This window comes from Acyrthosiphon pisum, chromosome A1, assembly GCF_005508785.2.
Source record: "Acyrthosiphon pisum isolate AL4f chromosome A1, pea_aphid_22Mar2018_4r6ur, whole genome shotgun sequence".
NCBI lineage: Eukaryota > Metazoa > Arthropoda > Insecta > Hemiptera > Aphididae > Acyrthosiphon > Acyrthosiphon pisum.
Window position 1 is genome coordinate 43238293 of NC_042494.1, and position 21266 is coordinate 43259558.

At 30.0% G+C, this 21266-nt stretch overlaps 2 protein-coding genes across 4 annotated transcripts in view; one reads left to right on the forward strand and one right to left on the reverse strand.

Moving 5' to 3' along the window:
• The window catches only part of LOC100165633 (kinesin-like protein KIF19), a 57637-nt gene that overhangs the window by 14107 nt on the left and 22264 nt on the right, over positions 1–21266 (forward strand). The gene's annotated exons all lie outside the window — the stretch shown is intronic.
• Positions 6070–7173, reverse strand: LOC100168043 (uncharacterized). The gene is given in 2 exon segments (NM_001162302.1): positions 6070–6646; positions 7089–7173. Coding segments are annotated over 2 exon segments (396 nt in total). The 5' UTR covers positions 7101–7173; the 3' UTR covers positions 6070–6262.

Here is a 21266-nt window from a genome sequence, read left to right on the forward strand (position 1 = left end):
TAAACCAGTACATTTTTGATCTTCGATTATTTAAAATACTATTTTCTAAATAGAAAAAGTGTCTGAAATGTTACTCTACTACCCTAAACTACGTATATAAAAATATTCATTAAGAATTGAACACAGCTACTAAATAAACTAACTCAATTGGAAAATATAAGACTTACAAAAATGATAATATAAATAGATTACTTATTAATTTTAACTACCATTAATTTATTATTATTATTATCAACCAATAAATATATATTTTTAACCATAATTTATTTATGGTTTTTGAATAAAGTATTATATTATTAATATAATTTTGGTTTATAAATTATAATTGTAATTATAATTATAATTGTATAATTTTCTCATAAATATGTTTTTTTTTTTTTTAAAACATAAGTATTAGCGAATAAGGGTAGTAAATTGCCATAGTAACTAATTATACCAGGGGTATTCAAACTGTGCGTCACGGCTCCCAGGGGGCATCGTGAGTGTTGGTCAAGGTAGCCGTGCCACAAAAGAAGAAAAAGAATAATAATGATAATGGTGATGATAATTTTGGCATTACGATATTGAAAATAAGAATTATTGAAAAAACTGTGTTCTCACTTCTCAGTGACACGTGCTGATAATTGATGAATCTTGAATAATATACATTATAAACACACCTACATACTAAACACATATTAATATTATCTTTTGTTGACATTAATGATTTTGGAGCAGTAAATGTGTTGTAAAGAAACGAAAGGTGCCGTGGGATAAAACAATTTGAATACCTCTGATTTGAACTTAAAATAAATTAAATACATTGTTTTATATTATTTGCGTATTATAGGTAATATATTGTATACTGTATAGTGTTAGGTACAATAATAATTAATAATATTAGCTATCGTGAATGAGAATAATGATGAATTAATTATTCATTTTAACGACAAATTATTATCATCTGCAGAAAGTTTTCAATCTAATTTTCTATCTCTTCAGATTTATTTATTACTTATAATTATTATTATCTATTATAATTATTTAATTAATTGTGTGCTATTTAAATTAAATAAGTATACACATTACAAATTATGAATCTAAAATGTATTAGAGATACATAAATACATTTTACATAAAAAAAACATTGTTCCTATAGATTATTAACTACATTACAGAAAGTAAAAAAAATATTGATTGTTTAAGTGAAAACAGAACGTGAGACATTCAGGCTGCATCGCACTCGCAAGGTCATCACCGTAATAAAAATAATAAACTGTAGCGTTGCAATCCTTAAAAAATGCACTAAGAATTCCTAATGCCCACCGTGATGAAGAGAATTAATATCTTCTTTTTTCGATGAACTGCAATAATAAGCTCATTGACATTTATTTTTTCAGTATATACCTGACGATAAACGTTGGTAGAAATACAACAGAAAAAGTCGGCTGTTGCAGACTGTATAATAATAATATATAGTTTGAGTCTACAAAACTTGACAGCAGACTCTTCATCTCTAGTTGGTTGCTAAAGATAAAAATAAGAAGCATGTAATTATTGGAAAGACGAGTCTGGTCGTCATACCGAGTGTTCAAATGACTAGGTATATTTTTGCTGGTTTTAATTTTATAACGTCTACCTTTCATAATAATAAAACTTACAACAAATTATTTTAGTTCCAAATTGAAACTGAATAATTTGAGTAAAATGTTGACAGATATAATAATTGCTCATTACCACCCTACATAATTTATTTTTATTGCTAACCCATTACATTATTATAGAATTCTACTAATGGTCAAACTCTAACTATTAACAAGACATAAAGCACTGGAATGTTTTAGCGTTTTACATATGTTTGTATCACCACGGGACACTCCATAAGTAGTACAAAAAAATTCAAGCATTCGAAAAATTTGTTTTTAAAGTAGATATATTTAAAAATTTCAAAAATCAGAATTTGAACAAATTAATTTTTAAAGAAAAAAATAGGGGTGAGTGTGCTTAGTGAATCACCTTATGTATATATTTTTATAAACAATTTAAAGAGGACAAAAACGACAGTGTTATATTGAAATAATATATAATTAATATTATTATGTACAATTATATCCAATCATAATAACTATTTTATTTAGCAGGTAATAAAATATACCTGTTAAAGCCCCGTCAAAATCTGTTCATTCATTTCTATTCAAACATTTTCCAGACAAACAGACTATAATAACAGACAGACAGCCAAATTTTTCTGTGCGTGTTTCATGCAATATTACTTTTAATCGTGTTGCTGCGTTTAAAAATCACAGCTTACTTAACATTTGAATAGGTACTTTTAATTTGTAATGCACAAAATAAATAAAAAGGAAAAAAAAAATAAGATATAGTTTATTATTGCTGAGAGTCAATTTTCCAGAGCTTAGCGGAAATAACATTATAGAATAAGCAAAATATAATTTTATCCATATAATTATAACCTGGCCTAACCTAGCTGTTAGAAAATCAAGGTTTTTCTAAAGAAATTTCCGCCAACTATATTCAAATCAAGTTTCCGCGACAGTTATAAAATATATGATACAATATTGAAATTATATTCTATCATAATAAACCCAATTTTTTCAAAAATTAATTCAACCTACCGTATTACTAATAAATTAAAATACTACAGTAGCATATAACATAAATATTTAATGAAATATAATCGAGAGCACTCAATAATATAGGCTTTTTCCGATCACAGTCGATTTTTGTATACAATGATTTATCATTGAATTTAAATTCATCACGTTTATTATAGTAACCCACTCAATGTGCCTACTGTACCTACACCAGAGTGGTACTTATACTTTCCCACTTTTTAACTCAATTTTTATATTGGGACCTTATATGGGTGATTTTTTAAATATATATTCAATGTATTTTTTATGGTTAAATTATATAAATTTATAAAATAATATTTTATATGATATAATTCTATACCTACTGAAAATCGGCACACTGTGCGTTATTCAACTATATTATATTTTGAACAAGGTTTAACTTTGATTTTACAAATGTATGTATACATTTATTGTAAATATTGAGCTTCGCATTTTTTATATCTTTATATGGATATGATGTTCACTGGGAGTAGGCTTATTCTGCAAGTCTAGTTTGGTTACCCAGATACAGTATTTTTAGAGATTTAAAGAATATCTACCATTTAAACCCATAGTGATTTCTGCCCTATCTCTTTCTATATAATATATGTAACCTTGTCCGGAAAGATGTACTGCAGCCTTAGTCCATTCGGTCACTCTGTCCCCGCATTTGTATACACATATAATATTTGGAAATTAAAATATGGAAATGAGATAAATAACACCGATTACAATGGTCAATGGACTATCGTGAACTGCTGAGTATGAATAACAATCACCTAAGGAACCTTGTGAATAATATAGAATATAATTGTGACATACTGAAATTATGATATTATGTGTCTTACACTCTTACCTAATACCTTATATAGTTATATATTATATCGGCTCACATATCTACAGAAAATGGATGACGCGTCAAGTAGGTAGGTACACAAAATAAAGGTATAGACTATGGGTACATACAAGACAGCTGAATTTAATTAGTTTTAAGTAATATTAACGAAGAATAAAGGTCACGATGCGTATTTATAACTTTTTTTTTTTATCAAGATGTATGTGGTACCTACTAATTTAAATAATATGTACCTAGATATCGTGTTTTACTGCTCGACACACGTGTCGAGCTCCATTCAATACAACAAAACGCTCAGTAATCGTTCAATACAAAAAAAATGCACCACGCAGTAGTGTCGTGTTCCGTATGACCGTATATTTAATATTAATATGTAGGTAACAAAATGTCGGTGACACGATACCTACATATTATAAATAGGTATACGGGACATACCATGGTGTCGTAGAATCCTGGGTTAGAGTTCCTGAGTATACCATAATATTTTATATTGTGTATGAAATATTGCAATGTAGACCACGGTCGCCGAAAATTCAGGAAACATGTTATCGATGGTGCCCCATCTATATTATCTTGTTGAACTATATTCAACTATATAATGCATGGTCTACATGCACATAGTACTATTGTCTACTTGCAAATGCGTGAATAGGAGGGATTTATTGAATAAGCGCCATCAACAATTTCATTAGCCACTCAAACAGTTCCTACAGATTTTTTATTTTTATTTAATTCGATATTATAATATTAGGACATAAGCCTCACCCAAAAAAAAAAAATTGCGCCTTTGACTGCACGGAACATTTACGCATCGTTTAAAATAAAATTGTCACTTTATATAGCAACTCTGCTGTGACCCACACTTCTCTGAGGTAGCGGCCTCAGCGGGCCTCAAGAAACCTATAAATATATTATAAAATATACAATTATTGTGTGAAACATTTTTTTAATTTGTCTGAACATACTTGGTACCTATCGGATATCAGTTATCTGGTTCTAGTGTTCTACATTTCTACTGTAGTTTATGAACTCGTATTAGAATTTAGAATTGATTTTTATCGGACCACTCGTACAATAAACGTATACTCTTATGACAATGTATAGCAATATAAAGTATTTATTAATAGAGTTATAGGCATATGCCATATTTAGAAACTATTCACTTTTTAAATAAGTACACAATTTATCATAAACGCCATAACTCATAATTAAAATATATTCTAACGTTTTATATTATATTTTAGATTCTGAGCGGAGCAGTGAATGTATTGATTTAACAAAGATGTGTGTTTTTTTTTTTATTTGAATCTATCATCACCATTTAGGACAGTAAAATGCTTAGATTTTCTTCAACAGTATCTTTTTTGATGTGAAAGTAAATGCGAGGTTTTTTCTATAAATGTCAGTAAAATTGTACTTGTTTGGACAAAAAGCGTAAGAATTTAATACAAAGCAAAAATATTAAAAATACAATACACGCACACATTCTTTTTATAAGCATTTAAAGTTTGAATTTTGACAACATTTATCAAATTTAAAATTTAAAAATTATTTTGAAGGTAACATTTATAAAATGTTCAACTTTTATAGAAAAGGATTGAACATTTAAAACAAGGTTCCTCATTAATAGGTAAATAAATTACTTTATTCACAATTATATCATAAAATATACTTAGTAATATATCATAGGTTGACTGACCGTTTTCGCTCAGAATTGTTTTTCGTATCAATGATATTGTATCATTGAATTAAAATGTAATACCATCCATTACAGTGACCCGCTTGTATTTTGTAACCTACTGTGCAGTAGAGCAACACCTACTTAAATAATAAATAAATGGATCTCACTGATCCCACGCACTTCGTTGCCCGTAAAAAATGACAACTCTTAAAAAAAATGTGATTGTTCAACTCTTTTTGGGTGTAACTCGCTGCAGTCAGTGCAACTCAGCCCCTGGTAGGCAATCCGACTACGTCAGATCACGGACAATGTACGACACCATATCAAGTAGACAATTCACCTGCTATAACCTATAAGTGGAACTCGGCTACCTTGTTAAGCAATATTGTGAAAATTACATATGTGCGAAAATTTGATTTGATGCATGCTTGTACCTGATCTGCCCGAATAGCCAATGGTAACTAATAATAAATAAATACTAATTTCTACAAATTCTCTATTTCTACAAATAGTAACATAATAATAATAATAATAATAATAATAATAATACCATTTATAAACAACAATTTCCATCATAAATCTTAAAATACCTGTTTAAGCACCTCCCCGGGTTGAGCCTACTGGGTCCAATTATGAATCTAAACCATTCAAAGACCCTCTCAAACACACACAAAAAATTTCATCAAAATCAGTGGATCCGTTTAAGAGGGGTTTGAATACTTGCACACGGAAAGATATTATTATTAAGGTACATTAAGCAAACAGCACAAACCCATTAATATCAATTCTTGAAACTATTCACATTTCTTTGTTTTGAATTGTTGACTATTTATATTTTCTTGTACCTTACAGTTAGAAAAATTAACATGTATAATGCCAATCCAATGCTTTCATAGGAAACAAAATCGTACAATAAATCATTGGAAAAAATTAAATTTTTATTTACATTTCAACAAGACATATTTTTGAATACATTCCAATCAGGGTTAAACAATATTTTATTTTTATAAAGTTATTTAATTTAAAAGTAACTCGACGGGGCAGCAAAATCCATCACGTCGTACTTCTTTCCGAATATAGCTGAGAGTAGTCACGAGTGAAAGCGTCCGTTCATGGGTAGTAAGTGTACGGGGAAGCCAGGGTCTTGGCTACGTACGGGTAAGTGGTGTACGATGAGACGTACGGGGCGGCGTGTGGGGAAGCAAGTGCGTAAGGGGCGGCGGCGTATGGAGCGGCCACGTATGGGGCGGCGGCAGCCACGTAAGGTGCAGCGGCGTACGGTGAAGCGGCCACGTAAGGTGCGGCGGCGTATGGTGCGGCAGCCACGTAAGGTGCAGCGGCGTACGGTGCGGCGATGGCCACGAACCGTTTGCTACGATCGGTGCCCGAAACGGAAGATTGGGCCGACGTCGAAGCAGCCGACGATTTGACTTCTTCGGTTGCGGGAGCGGCAGCGGCGAAGCACATGGCCGCGGCGAGAACTGCGAAAGTCATCTGAAACACGCACAATTTGCAATTTTTTTTTAGTTATTTAGAAGTGTATTATACATATAGCCATATTATAGGTGGTGTGTTAGGTGTTTGGCCAATTTTTAGGAATAAATAGAATGTCGACAATTCCGTATGATGTGTTTATTACGGGGTATGATGATTTTTGGAATTCATGGATCTTCACGATGTGTAGCAACTAGCAATATAGGTACATTCAAATATTCAACCCCAACGGATTATAATATTATATATCAGATCGGGTTTTATCAGAGCTATAGAGTAAAAGTACATGTTATGTGTATGCATATATTGTCGATTCACAATTGGGACAAACGAGAAATTAAAAAAAAAAAAAAAAACCGTAGCAATATTACGTCTATGATCGCTAAATTTTCGACGATTGAACCGCATGCTGTTGGAACAGCGAATTCATGATTCGACTTACTTGGAATTGCATGGTGATTTTGTTCGTGAGTTGACTCGATTTTCTACGTTGAATGATTGCGACTGGACACAGACGAAAGACTGATACTTACCACTGGCCAGATGATCCGTTTTATATCATCCGCATCTAACTCAGTGGCATTGACGCCCATGAATTATTATTCTGCGCACAATATTCATATCTAATTAGAAAACGGGCACCAGTGCCAATATTATGTGAACAATTGAAACAGTCCGATACGTTGCAAGTAATCACTGATATTCCAGTAAATAATCCAAAAAATAATAATTATGTATCTACATCAACAAAATTTACAATTTAAAACTATTTTGAATATTAGCATGGTCTAAAAAAAAAAATTTTAAAAAGCTCATAATCTTTTTTTGGATTTTAAAAATTAAAATATAGCCGTATTATATAGTTAATAATATGGAGAAGAAAACAATTTTGAAATGAATTGAATTTTGAATGAATGAAAGAAACTTATATTTACACAAATATAGCATAATATTGTTGTAAAATTGTATGGTTTTCAGTTTTTCACACTTCAATAACTAAAATCAGTAAAATCACTTTAATGCTAATCCAATAGGTAATAAAGAACAGAATACTCGTATAAATTTTTTTTTTTTTGGGGGGGGTTGAGGTTTCAACAACTGAGGTCATTAGCCTGTGGAACTATAGGGGAGGGTACTGTAGGTTTTGAACACGTGTGTATTTGTTTTGGCAGAATTTTTAAGTGGGCACCCGTAGGTATCTGCCATGCTCGTGTGGGATATGGCGGCCTCTGTCTCCGGACATCGTGACTGCCAGAAGAAAAATTGCCACCCGTGGCCGAGCTCGAACCGGCGACGGTAAGCGTCGCAACTTACGCCTTAGTCCGCTCGGCCACACCGTCTCCCTCGTTTAAATTGTACGTAATACTTATTATTTTTTCCAAAGGTGGGCATTAACTTGTTAAAAAGTTAAAGTTAAGTTAAAAAGTTAATATTTTTTTTAACTTTTTAACTTAACTAGTTAGTTTTTTTGTTTTTAACTTATTAACTTATTCAGTTAAATGTTGTTTTGTCTTAACTTAACTTTTTAAAGTTAATTATCATTATTGTACAGTTAAGTTAATTAAATTTTTTTTATCATGTGTGGAACCAAGAGACAAAACTTATTCATTCAATTTTGGTAATTTATTTTTCTAATAATATAATATCATCAATTCATAATAATCAAATTATATTATAATCTATATTCTATAGGTACTACAGTAAAGAGTAATAATTAGTATACTATCCATTGTATGGGACTGGCTATTTTCACGAATTCTATTATTTAATGATCTACTCGGTATTGAATAATCCGATTTTTGTTTTATCTAACTCTCCAATTCGTAAAAACAGGTTTAAAACTAAATATCATAGTCTTAAAATGGAAATCATTATATCAATAACATTTACTGGTTTCTGGTAAATACCACAATAATTCCAATGGACAAAACATAAAGTCGTCCGAGATATTTATAAATTATAATTTATATTGCCGTATTCGTTATAAATACAAGCAAACGTATGAGATTAGAAAATAAGATTATCGAAATAAATATGGAAACAATTTTTGGAAGGTATTCAGGGGCGGCTCCAGGGGTGGGGGCTAGGGACCGCCCCCAAGCCCGTATTTATAAAAAATGTATATTCTTAACAAAAAATGTATATTAAATTATTATAATATTGTCATATGAACTATATTATGGGCCAAGGTATGACGGTGTATACGATGTACCTGCTGGGTAAATGGACTAAAAATAGACGACTTGAATTTGTGTTGTAAAAATTGTTGTTTTCTTTTTGTTATAAGATTTTGTAAAATTATTTTCATTAACTTGCCCACCATTGATTTTTTCTATAATATTGTTTAATATATTCACCATGAACTGCTATGCACAAGTCAGTTTTATAGGCCCGTGAATTTGTAACGAATTGGATCTATAATTAAAAAATATGAGAAATATTCACAGTTTTAATATTTTATTAAAAAAATAAAATTTAACTATAATAGCATAATTCATTATACTATTACTATGATTCATTCTTGCATGGTTCGTGGTTGTTTTAATCGTCAGAGCAAAGCTGGCAATGTTCAATCACCAAAAGAGGATCTTTTTTTCGTAATTTTATAAATTTAAAATATATAATATTGTACCTGCAGTTAACTAAAATAATTTTATAGTAGATATAATGTTATTCAATAAATACCAAAACCTAACGCAAAAATGTTTCACATTTTACATTCATTTTCAAAAATATAATTGGTATATTGAGTCAATACAATTCATCAATGTTATTTACCATCACAAGATATCAAAAAAAATGTTATTTACCAATATCTATTACCAATTCCAATTATCCATAACAATATTCAGTAGGTAGTATATAACTGTAATTACTAATTAGTAATTAACATAATTTATAACTAAATAAAATACATTTTCAAAAAATAATGTGTTTTGTTTTGTTTAATTTATTGGTAGGTATATGTAAATATAAATTATGGACCATTAAATAAAGTTGGTCAGCCTAGCTCTGCAAAAAACTATGAAAGTCCAACTGTGAACTGTGTATTTGTGTAGTTAACCAAATATTAAATCCAAAACTATTCGCTTCCCTCGAGATTTACCAACATCACTAAATTTGTCGTACAAACAAAATTTTAATTTACAAACTTACATAAAAGGAAAAAACAGTTGTTAATATCAAGAATTTGTAATAATAGCATTTTAAATTTCAATAAATTGTTATTCAAACATCAATTAATTAATTTTTGTTCCCATCAAATAGTGTTATCATATAAAAGTGTAAACATTGCCGTTAGGGTATATGGTGGACGCGGCTTCAGTTACAAAATTTGGTCGGCTATCTAGTCTGTTGTTCTATATAATAATATGTCTATGACGAAAATCGTTTCTGAACGGAGACGGTGGGTCAGCCTAGCGATTATTCGTATAAATAATCAAATTTAAAATCTAAAAAAAAAATCAAAAAATATTATCTATATTCTCATGGCTAAAATAATAGATTATTCCCCACCTACGCTTTTTTAAACTATTGGACATTTTTTTATTTCAAAAATACGCCATGTAGGCACAGTTTTTGTATACCTACACATTAATTGAGCTCAAAATTTGACGGAATCGGGTATTTAAACGAAAAACTATGATTGACGACAATTATTATTACTAACTGCTTGCCTCAGAGACTATATCTAAACACAATGATAATTTTAAACTGTTTTTATTTTATATCAAGAACTTATTCACACCGTTCTACGATATGTGTTATTGACTTACCTAATCGGTTAATAACAAGAATATATGATATTATAATAATTCTCATAATACAATAAATAAGAATATTTTTGGCAATAATTAGTTCAAAATAACATAATATTACTTTAATATAGACTTATAAAATATTAATAATTTATCATTGCATTCAAATTTAACATATTTATTACAGTTAATCAAGTGACCTAATCAATGAAGAGGTAAACTCTACAAATAGGTACTAACTGTACTACAGAGCGTTTACCTAATTGGCCGTTTAGATTATTTTAGATTTTTTAAAGCAATAAATAGCGTTGAATTTATTATAATATATGTTTCTTATTCTACTTTATATGTATATTACTTATATTTTATATATTCTACCTGGCTACCTACGATATAGGTAATGATTTATACATTTTTTTAAATGCTTAATCCTTAAAGCTTAAATCTATAACTGCTATAAATACAGAATAATTTTCCAATCCTAATGATAATAAATGTTAATAGGTAAACGACTTAATGTTCTTAATGGTTTACATTTTAGAATTACCCAGCTGCGGGGGGGGGGGGGGGGGTATAATTAAACCAGCTTATGAGGTTTTAGCATATTATACATAACAGATACAATTAAACATAGAGTAACTTTTTTTATATATAATAAGTAGCTTTATAATGCATTAAATATTATATAAATATAAAAAAAATACTATATTATAATAGGTATTAGGTATATTTATATGCATACGCAGTCTAGTTATATATGTGTAGCTATATTATGTGTAATGTACATTATTGTTTGGTTGTATATACTATTACTACCTACCTACGAAGAAGGAATACCGTTTTGGAGTTTTAGTATTTTATTAAAATTCCGTATATACCTGATATCAGGCTTATTGTTCCAAGGCTTTCAGTTTAGAACGGTATGTAACCTGGGAATATAATATAGATATAATATCGTGTCAATGATAATATAGAATAATAATTGAATGAAAAAATAAAATCCAACTGCCAAAATATTTCAATAAAAAGATTGGTTCACTTTTAAATTATTACAAATACCTAAGCAGTAGGCAGACAACCCGACCATATACGTATAAGCGTGTAACACCACACGTCAACGTTTGAACGTCATTCAAATCCGTGTGCGTGTCATTTATTATTCAACGATGGTCGTCTGATAAACACAATAACTGTTCCATATTATTATTATCTATACGTTTGAAAGTGACCATCGGAGTGTGGAAGGTGAATCAAACTCGAACGGAATACTCGAATAATCATAAATCGTAATAATATTAGCAATGTTGGACAACAACGAGGTGTTTGGCCCAACTACAACTTATTGTATATAAAAAAAAAAAATGGAAACTTTGCCAGAAAAAAAAATTGATAATCAATTTGTAATGTAACATATTATTATGTTTAAATTAACGTCGTATGGTACATATAATATTGTTATAGTCCATATCGTTTTAATAAAACTTTCCCTCTTACGAGAACAAGGAGGAATTTCACTTTTTTTCGCTAATAAAAACCTATTCGTTTAGGCATATACACTGATATAATATAATTACGTACAGGGTGGTTCACCAAGCATGTTCACTTCCATGTTTTCTTTTAATAATGTCAAATTATTATTTTTGGAATTTTTAAATACAATTAAAGACTATATTATATGGAGGATCCTGTGGTGATACAAACTTCTGTTTTTAAAATAAGAACCCCCTCCCTTTTAACAATAAGCTATTTAGTGGATAATTTTTTTTGAAAACGTTAATGTACCTAATTAAAAATTCGAATGCGTAGTTTCCCAGCTATAAAAAGTTTATATTAAGAATTTAAGAATAACATTCTTTAAAAATAGTATAAGAATATAAAATATAATATGTATAAATAACCTAACCTATAATATGAATTATTCTTATACCAATTTTACAAATTATAAATATTGATGGATTTATAATTAATATCGATATTACTAAAGTTTCAAAATCGCTATAGTGCCATTATGGGACTCCAAACCCATTATCATGAACCTATTATTATTATTAGAACACAAAGTTAAATAACTCAAAAACAACGCGACATTATTCGCTAAATGTTTACAGTAAAAAAGTGGTATTCTCATTTAAAAAACAAATTTTTTTTTTAAATTTAGGCTTCGACAATTGAGGTCATTAGCCTGTTACCGTGGGGGGGAGGTGCAGTTGGTTTGGACACGCGTATATGTGTGGCAAGGATTCACCCATCCGGGAACTAGTGAAAACGACTAGTGCTACTCAGAACACGTTTCGTGACTGAATGCACACACCACGCCACAAACAAAAGTTTGTATATCCAGTTTCCATAAGATAAAATGTTTATTAATTGTATGGCTGCCAGTGTCCAGTACCCAATAAGACACAGACAAATTAGGGTTACCAATATAATGTCAAAGTTCACCCTGTCATCCACAAAATTACACATCTATTATTTCATATTATATTGGTAATAGGTGTGTTTATTTTTTAATTTTAACGTCTTCAAATAGAACCACGTGAGAGTTATTGCTGTTGCAGTTATTAAAAATTGTTTGAACTACCTATTAACAATTGTGAAAAGTGAAAAACTAGTTACGGACTCAACACAAACTTTTGAACATAAAGCTGAACATTGAATGTAGCTCAAGTACATAGGTACATATTTTCAACTACCTATTTTTCTATTATCTTTATTGCCAATTGTAAGTGAAAACACTTATTCAATGCACCTCAAAATAGTATAAAAAGGTCAAAGGTTTTATACAATATTTCTTATATTTGTCGTACCCAACCACAGAGGGAAACTTTGGATAAACATGACGATCAAAGTCGATGGCGATGTTTATATTATATTATATAATAATATGTACATTATAGCTTTATTACTGTCGCTTTTACAGGCTTATCGGTGTTATATCGTAAACTGTGGTCATGTAAATTTTAATAAATATTTAATATATTAGTTGTATTTTTCAAATAAAGTCTTAATATTTTATTATGTAGGTACAGTTTAGTTTACAAGTTATAAACTATTAATTTATGTTAAAATCGGTTAGTATAAATATATAATAGGTAGTATGGCATTAGGTATTTAGGCTATAGCTATATATTATAAATGTATAATGTAGAAATGAACGTAAAGTATGCACTATACATGACAGCAATTATTAAGTAGGTATTCGCGGCCTATGCATAATATTTGTTACACAATTCATAAATATAATTTTTTTAAAAGAGTACAGTATAATATGTGTAAATAGGTATATATGATTTATATTAATAAGTAATAACAAATAGTTAGCTAGGTATTTTAGATTCTGAGCGAAGCGATGAATTTATTGGTTTTACAATGATATGTGTTTTATTTAATTTTAGTGTCTGTGCAGTCATTATCTTTTGGAGTACTACAAATTTGGTACTTTGGGAAGTAAAAAGTAATAACTCACAGTACTATATCGTAATACTCAAGTAAAACAAAAAACAAATTACGGAAAAATGAATAGATTGTATATTTATAGTATTTACACTAAAAAACTAAACCAATATAGTGTTTCATCGATTTTATTTTTGTTGTTATAAAAAAACAAATAACCCTAGTGCTTTGACATTTTCATCAAAATATATTTATGTTAAGAGTACATTAAGATTAAGAATTATTAATACTTTTATTTTCATAATATTTTTTGTTTTATCGTACTGCCAATCGGTTACAGGTTACTGGTTAATAATAATATATTCAAGGAGTAGCCTATATTTGAGACGCACGAACAGTTATTATACTATCGTTTCACCAAAAGAAAAAAAGACTGCTTGACTTTGTATTAAAAAAATACTTAATTTAGGTACCTAATACATACAAAAATCTTATCTAGATGTATTAATATAATATAAATACTGTTTTCTATATGATTAAGGTATATGCGCCGGTTGGTTTTTTTTAACTATTAAGTGTTCGAAATGATTCAATTTTAACCACCTCCCCTCCACCTCGAACATTTTTCCCATCAGCCTTGATACCTAGGTATATTATTTATTATGTATAACTAGGTATATGGAATTATAATATATATGTTTCACGTATTATATAAATGGCATAATATGCGTTATGTCAATGTCACATATTTATGATGTGAATTTAAAACGCGTGCAGACTGGGATGACGAGCAATATGGAATATATAGGTACTTGAAAGTTGAAACACATAAAGCGGACAACGGAATATTACAAATTTGAAATTACTATAAAAACATAGTCACTCGAAGCGCGCGATGACCCAAACTGTGTGCAACTTTTATTAACTATTTCAGCTAGAACGGAAATTTATACAATACAATGTAATGATTGTAATACCTACTTTTTATTATTATTGTTATTTATTATTACCAATATTTGTCTACCGCGCACCAGCCACGACAGTTTGCCCAGCACCTTCTACGTACGCTCGCCCTTCGGAAAGCCTACGTGCGATCCCATTCGTGTGCGTATATAAATTATAAATTTACAATATTAATATTCTAATCGATCGAATCGTGTGTGTTCAGTGGCGGACAATTTTGTTCTCATATAGGCGATGAACTGATGACGAACCGAGGTCAACGAAAATATTATTATGCTTGCGATTATAATAATAATAATAATAATAGATAAAATATGATAATAAATTATACGCAACAGATCGCATAATACCTATCGATAACACGGGAAAAAACCTATCATCGTATTCTTTCTCGGTCATTTTTTAGTTTTTTTTATTACCTACTTTTCAATATTTATAATAATTTTCGTCAATTAAAACTTTTTTCACATTTTATGAATTATTATTTTATATTCGTCTTCTAAATATTTAACATGTTTTACATCAAAATATTTTACATTTAATGGATTTTGTATTTTTTAAATTATGATTCTTTAGTATAGTTATACTGCATTTTATATTGACTTTTTGAGATTTTTTAATGCATTCAATTCACAGCCCTTCATTATAATATTGTATAGGCTATTTATTTTTGGTATTATGCTAAGTAGCCAGTTCAGACTCTTTAGACAAATCTAAAATAAATGTGTTTTCGACTGAGACAAACATTGTGGTGCTGAAGGTAGTGGCCGGGGATACCTTTTATATTGTAAACAGCCGGGCTATATGATTATGATTGGTGTTTGTACAAAATAAAATGTCCGTTGACCATAGTAAAATATTATATTATATTGAATGAATTATTTATCGGACATCCATCAAATAGGTCAACGCCCTCAAACGATGGTATATTTGTACTAAGTTTAGTGTGTGTGTGGATAGTGGATACACTTATTTATGTGTTTGTTGGTTTTCAGTTTTTTTTTTTTATTAAAACCCGGAATAATAAACACGTTACGCAACCCTGAAAATGAACGGAATAAAACTTATTATTAAAACATTTTGTGTTTTTACTCAATTATAATATTATATAATGTCGGTAGGTTAAATTTATTTTGTAAGTTGTGAACTTTTTCAAGTGCTGATGTCAATCTGTAGATATTTTTTCATAAAATAATAAATAATTTAAATTCTGTATCTGAATTCAACTGTCTGCAGTATGTCTTGATCAGATGTCTGATTGATTTGTCAAATAAAATAATTTCTGAGCTACGTATTCATATTATTCTAAAATTTTAACATTCGATAATTTAATATTTTTTTCCATGTTAAATTATAAGTGTCCAATCCGTTTGTATTAATTTACAAAAATAATAAATAATTTTGCACTACTTACCCAGTTTCGTATTTATGAATTATCCACATATTTTTTCCGACACAAAGCTGTGAGTTACATTTATATTCTCGTAAAAAAAGATTTAACATCATATTTAACCCCTTGACCTCCTCCCATGATAAATACGTCACGGTACTTGTTTACCTATTACAAAAAGTAAAAGTTTAAAAACACTCATCATTCAATCATTTTAAAATCTACGGATTTTTCAGCTCCTGATTGACTCGTGTCCGCCCTGCAGAATTTAAAATAAGGATGTATTTATAGATTTATAACTCATATTCTATATTATTATTAGGTATAGTGTTTAATAAAGTTTGAAAATCGATAATACATAATTTTATTATAACATTGATTAAACATGGTTCAATACTGAACAATAACAATTATAATATTAAATAATTAACATATTAAATTTTGTTTTTTTCTGATTCCATAATTAAAATACGACACGTTATTAGTTATAATTATAGTTACAATACTACGTATTAAACACTCGTTCGAATAATAAAATATAAATGATAATCACATGAATATCTATTTCAAATAATTAATACAATACCTAGGTATAACAAAAAGGCACAATTTGAATATTATATCGATAATTTTGAAAACTTAACTTATGAGACACGACGTCATGCGACTTATTGTTTGTATAATACAGGTAACTGATGTAAAGAGAAGTGAGTTGAACTATCATTTTATTCGATATTAATTATGTTACTCATCGTCATCCGCGGTGGGTATGTACTTCTTGATTTTAAATCTTTTTTCGCCGAAATCTAATTCAACACTCTTGACGTTTATATGTTCATAATCATCGATATCAATAATCATAGCGTACAGATCATGACCGTCCATTTTTGTATCGATTACTTCCGGAGGTTCGGTTCTTAATTTTAAGGATCTCATAATTTCATGAATTTCTTTATCATCTAATTTCTTGTAGTCGTGTGAAACTTTCTTTACCTTTTCTTTGGTGGTTTCAACTAATTTCAACAAGAAGTCCATTATGGTTTTACGTGTATCCTGTTTCATGTTTATTTTTTTGTTATCCAACATGGCTTTATTGTCATCGAGAAACACGTTGATGTCATCGTTTAACTGCCTGAAAAAATCTATTGGATGGCCGAAGAAGGCCGCTTTGCTGGCAAATTTCACCAGCGACACCTGGATCATGGATATACTGACCCGCATGGCCGCCGGGCTGGCGTCCTTACGCTCGGTGAACTTAGACGCCAAGTATGAGTGCACCATCAACGTGGTCGTGAACTGATTGACCAACGCAATGCCCAGTACTCTTATGCCGTACATTAACTGCGTACCCGTCGTGCTCTTACGGGTGATCAAGCGCTGGATGATCAAATTCGGCGTGATCCCGGTGTCCGAAGCTTGGGTCAGGCCCAGCTCGGCTAGCTTCCCGTTAAAGTCCACCTCTCCCGGGTCCAGTTTCTGGGTAAGGATTGTCTGACATTCTCGGTCGTTGGCCAACACCCCGCGGAGTATGTTGGCGGCCGCTTTCTTCGGATCGGGCGTAAACACCAAGCACCGGCCGACGGCCACCATGCCGCTCAGGACCGCGACGCACACGCACAGAAAACGCATCGTCGACGGGCGGACTCGGGCGGTGGTTTCGAAACTGCAGTACGTTCGGCTGCCGAGAATTTTCCACCATAGCAGGACACACCGACCCACATACCCGCCATACGTGGGTGGTACGACATAGCAATACGCGAGTGTGTGCAGCCGGTTGTTTGTTTTCGCCGAAACCGCCGAGCAGAGCAAACATCGTTCGCGCACTTGGCCCGTTTGGTTCGGAGACATGTGCGCATACCCGCAAAATGTGTTCGACACGCATAATATTATATCAAATTATTATTAATATAGGTATTTATTGCAAGAAATAGCTGCGCCGATGGGTATAATAGTATATTATATGTATACTGTATAATAACCAATAAGTGTTGTTGTGTTTGAACCATAAAAATTCACAACAATTCCCGGCCGGGCTTGTAATTGTTGCGTTTTTTTATATTGGTTATGCGGATTCCTTGAAAAATCTTAACACCACCACTATAACTATATGGAGCTTATATATAAAAGAAACTGATGCCAGATTTGTTTGACATAAGACATTCAACATTTAAATAATTCGATATCCACACTGCCTTGCGGTTCATGCAGTAGTGCAGGTATATGATTCCTTTGACTGTGTATATTTATTTATATTTTATTCGAAATTCGCAGCCAGGTAGGAGCCTCAGCCGCAGTACAGTTATTATGATCAATATAACGTCATAATATAAAATGTATTAAATCTGAAATATTATTGCCCGGGTTGAACAAAAAAATGTATTAATTTAATCGTTCATGATGGCCAACAAATCATGTTTAAGGGACCATTATCTTACTACCGATACATTAAATGATTATTCGTGAAATGAGGCATAATAAATGGATGTGGCGCAATTATTGCTCCCGCATCCGCTGAACTAAATATAGGATAAAAATATAGTTCAGTGTCCGGATTAGAGGAAGGAAAATTGGAAATTAAAAAACAGACATTATCTACTTTCGTTTGTCTTGTCATTCTCAATGTATTATAAAATATTTCAATTTATTTTTTAAATAAATCTGGTCTTTTTTGACATAATATTATCTTGCTGTTTATTATTATATTATAGAATGTATAAATCCGTGATCTGATACCAATACAAACCAAAATTACAATAAAAGACCATAAAGTTATCAACAATAAAATATTTAATTTATTAAATTATCTGCCCACGTTTAAAGTTTAAAGTTTTTAAATTTTTATTACGAGAAAAATATTAGTTCACATGAACTTAAAAAATATATACAAGCATATAAAGTTGTTTCAACCACCTGTAGTTTAAGTTGTTTATTGTTTTTTTTTTCTATTGTTTTATATGCAAACACAGGTTTGGAAAAAGCGTTATATAGAGGTAGACTTATTTCGTACAATCACAAGTTGTATATTTTATTAAATATTACATTATTCATTTTATTACGTCTTACAGAACACATGGGAGTGCAGAGTACAGACTATACACTATACAGCAGTAGTATGCAGGTTGATGAAAATGCTATAATGATTTTTAACATACCATCATAACATACCTCATATATTAAACGATTTAAAACTGATAAAACAGAAATTTTTTAACCGGAAAAAAAATCAGTTTTTAATTTTATCAAATGTTTGTGTTTTTTTTTTAACTGTCTGTCAAGATTTAATGTCCATTTTAACCTTTCTAGCATTTTTCTAATCTAAATATTTGGCACTCATAATTTTTAAGTTAAAAATATAAAAACTCTTAATTTTCGTTATTATTCTGCTTTAACTAAAATATAAAATTATTCGTAATACAATAGTTAATAAACAATATTTACTGCTAAAATGTTTCTACTTAAAAAATATTTTCTTGATGGGAAGAGCTCTAGTCCCTGGACACCTCTCACAATATTACAGCCTTGTGTATTAATTAAGTACAAACTATACCAACCGTAATAAGTCAGCGGCTAGCGCGTGTTATTATAATATTTCAAAATGTGTCAAAAAAAATAATTCATAAAATGTCACTATAATGATGTATAACGATGTGCCTAATAAATAGAAATATAGAATAGCTAAAATATTTGCATAACGCCCCTCGCATTGTGCGTTGTAAATATAATAGGTTCTTTCTGCCATTGGTAATACCATTGACCCAAACTATAAAGATTAATATTCTTAATTTTATTTTGTTTAGCATTTATTTCAGTTCACATAAAAGAAATATCCTAATAGAATAAAGAAACTGAGTGTTCGACATATTTGCACTATCATATAGGGTACTGGCATGTACCTGAGTGTTATATAATTATTGTAAAATATTTAAAATCATTTGAAATCAATTTTTAACTATGTCCTGGTCAATTCATTATTTCAGTGTTACGGTGTATATGTATATAAAACCGCTTTTTTAAATTTTTAATCCATAAATGCATTGATTAGTGTAAACTTAAGTATTTCATATTATGTTACGAGTATATGTATAGATATAGAGCTATTGATATTTTTTGGTACTATGTATTTATTTTTGGAATACACAATTTTTCTTAAACGTCATAACTATCACAATTTAATAATTAAACTATTATAATGTATTTTTTTGGAATGTGTATTGAATTTTAATTACATTGTTAATATTCGAGTCCTTGTAACTGTGCCACAGAATACGAATACAAAAAACTTAATCTTGAGAAATTTTTAATTATTATTTTATAATATTTTGAAGTTTTGGGTTTTTAGAACGATTATTTCAAATAATAAATACAGTAAAGTAACTAGTATAAGTACATGTATATGGGGCTGGTTTTAGGGGGACATGGGGCCGGGGCCCTGGGCCCCAACAAGAATCAATTAATAAGAGAACCCCACAAAATAAGTACCTTTTGCAGTAAGTTGTTCAATTTTATATGAGACCTGGGGCCTCCACAACACCAAATCCGGCCTTACATGTATGTAACAGTTTTTTATACCACATTGTGATCACAATAATCACATCCTAGAATTTCCTAGATACCTAGTTATTTGGCCATAATAAGTGTAGAATATATTAATAATATATATATATAGGCAAGTACTCTTACAAAAAACACAAAAACATTAATACCTACAAAAAATTAATTCTTTAAATCATATAATTTTCTTTCTTCTAATTTGGTTTGAATCTTCACGTTTTCTTCTAACAGCAAGGTATATAATATAATTATAAAGCCAATTCAATGAGTCTGTGATGTTTTTATGGAAAACGACTGCCATACTATATTATAGTATGCGGTCTACCGGTGAATTTACGAGTATAGTGTGTGATCCACCGGCGATTTACGAATATAGTATTCGGCCTACCGCAAGGCGCAATAAATAAATAAATAATATTATAGATACAATAGTCATTGAAAAAATTAATTTTTATTTACATTTCAACAGACATATTTTTGAATACATCCAATCAGTTAAACATATTTTATTTTATAAAGTTATTTAATTTAAAAGTAACTCGACGGGCAGCAAAATTCCATCACG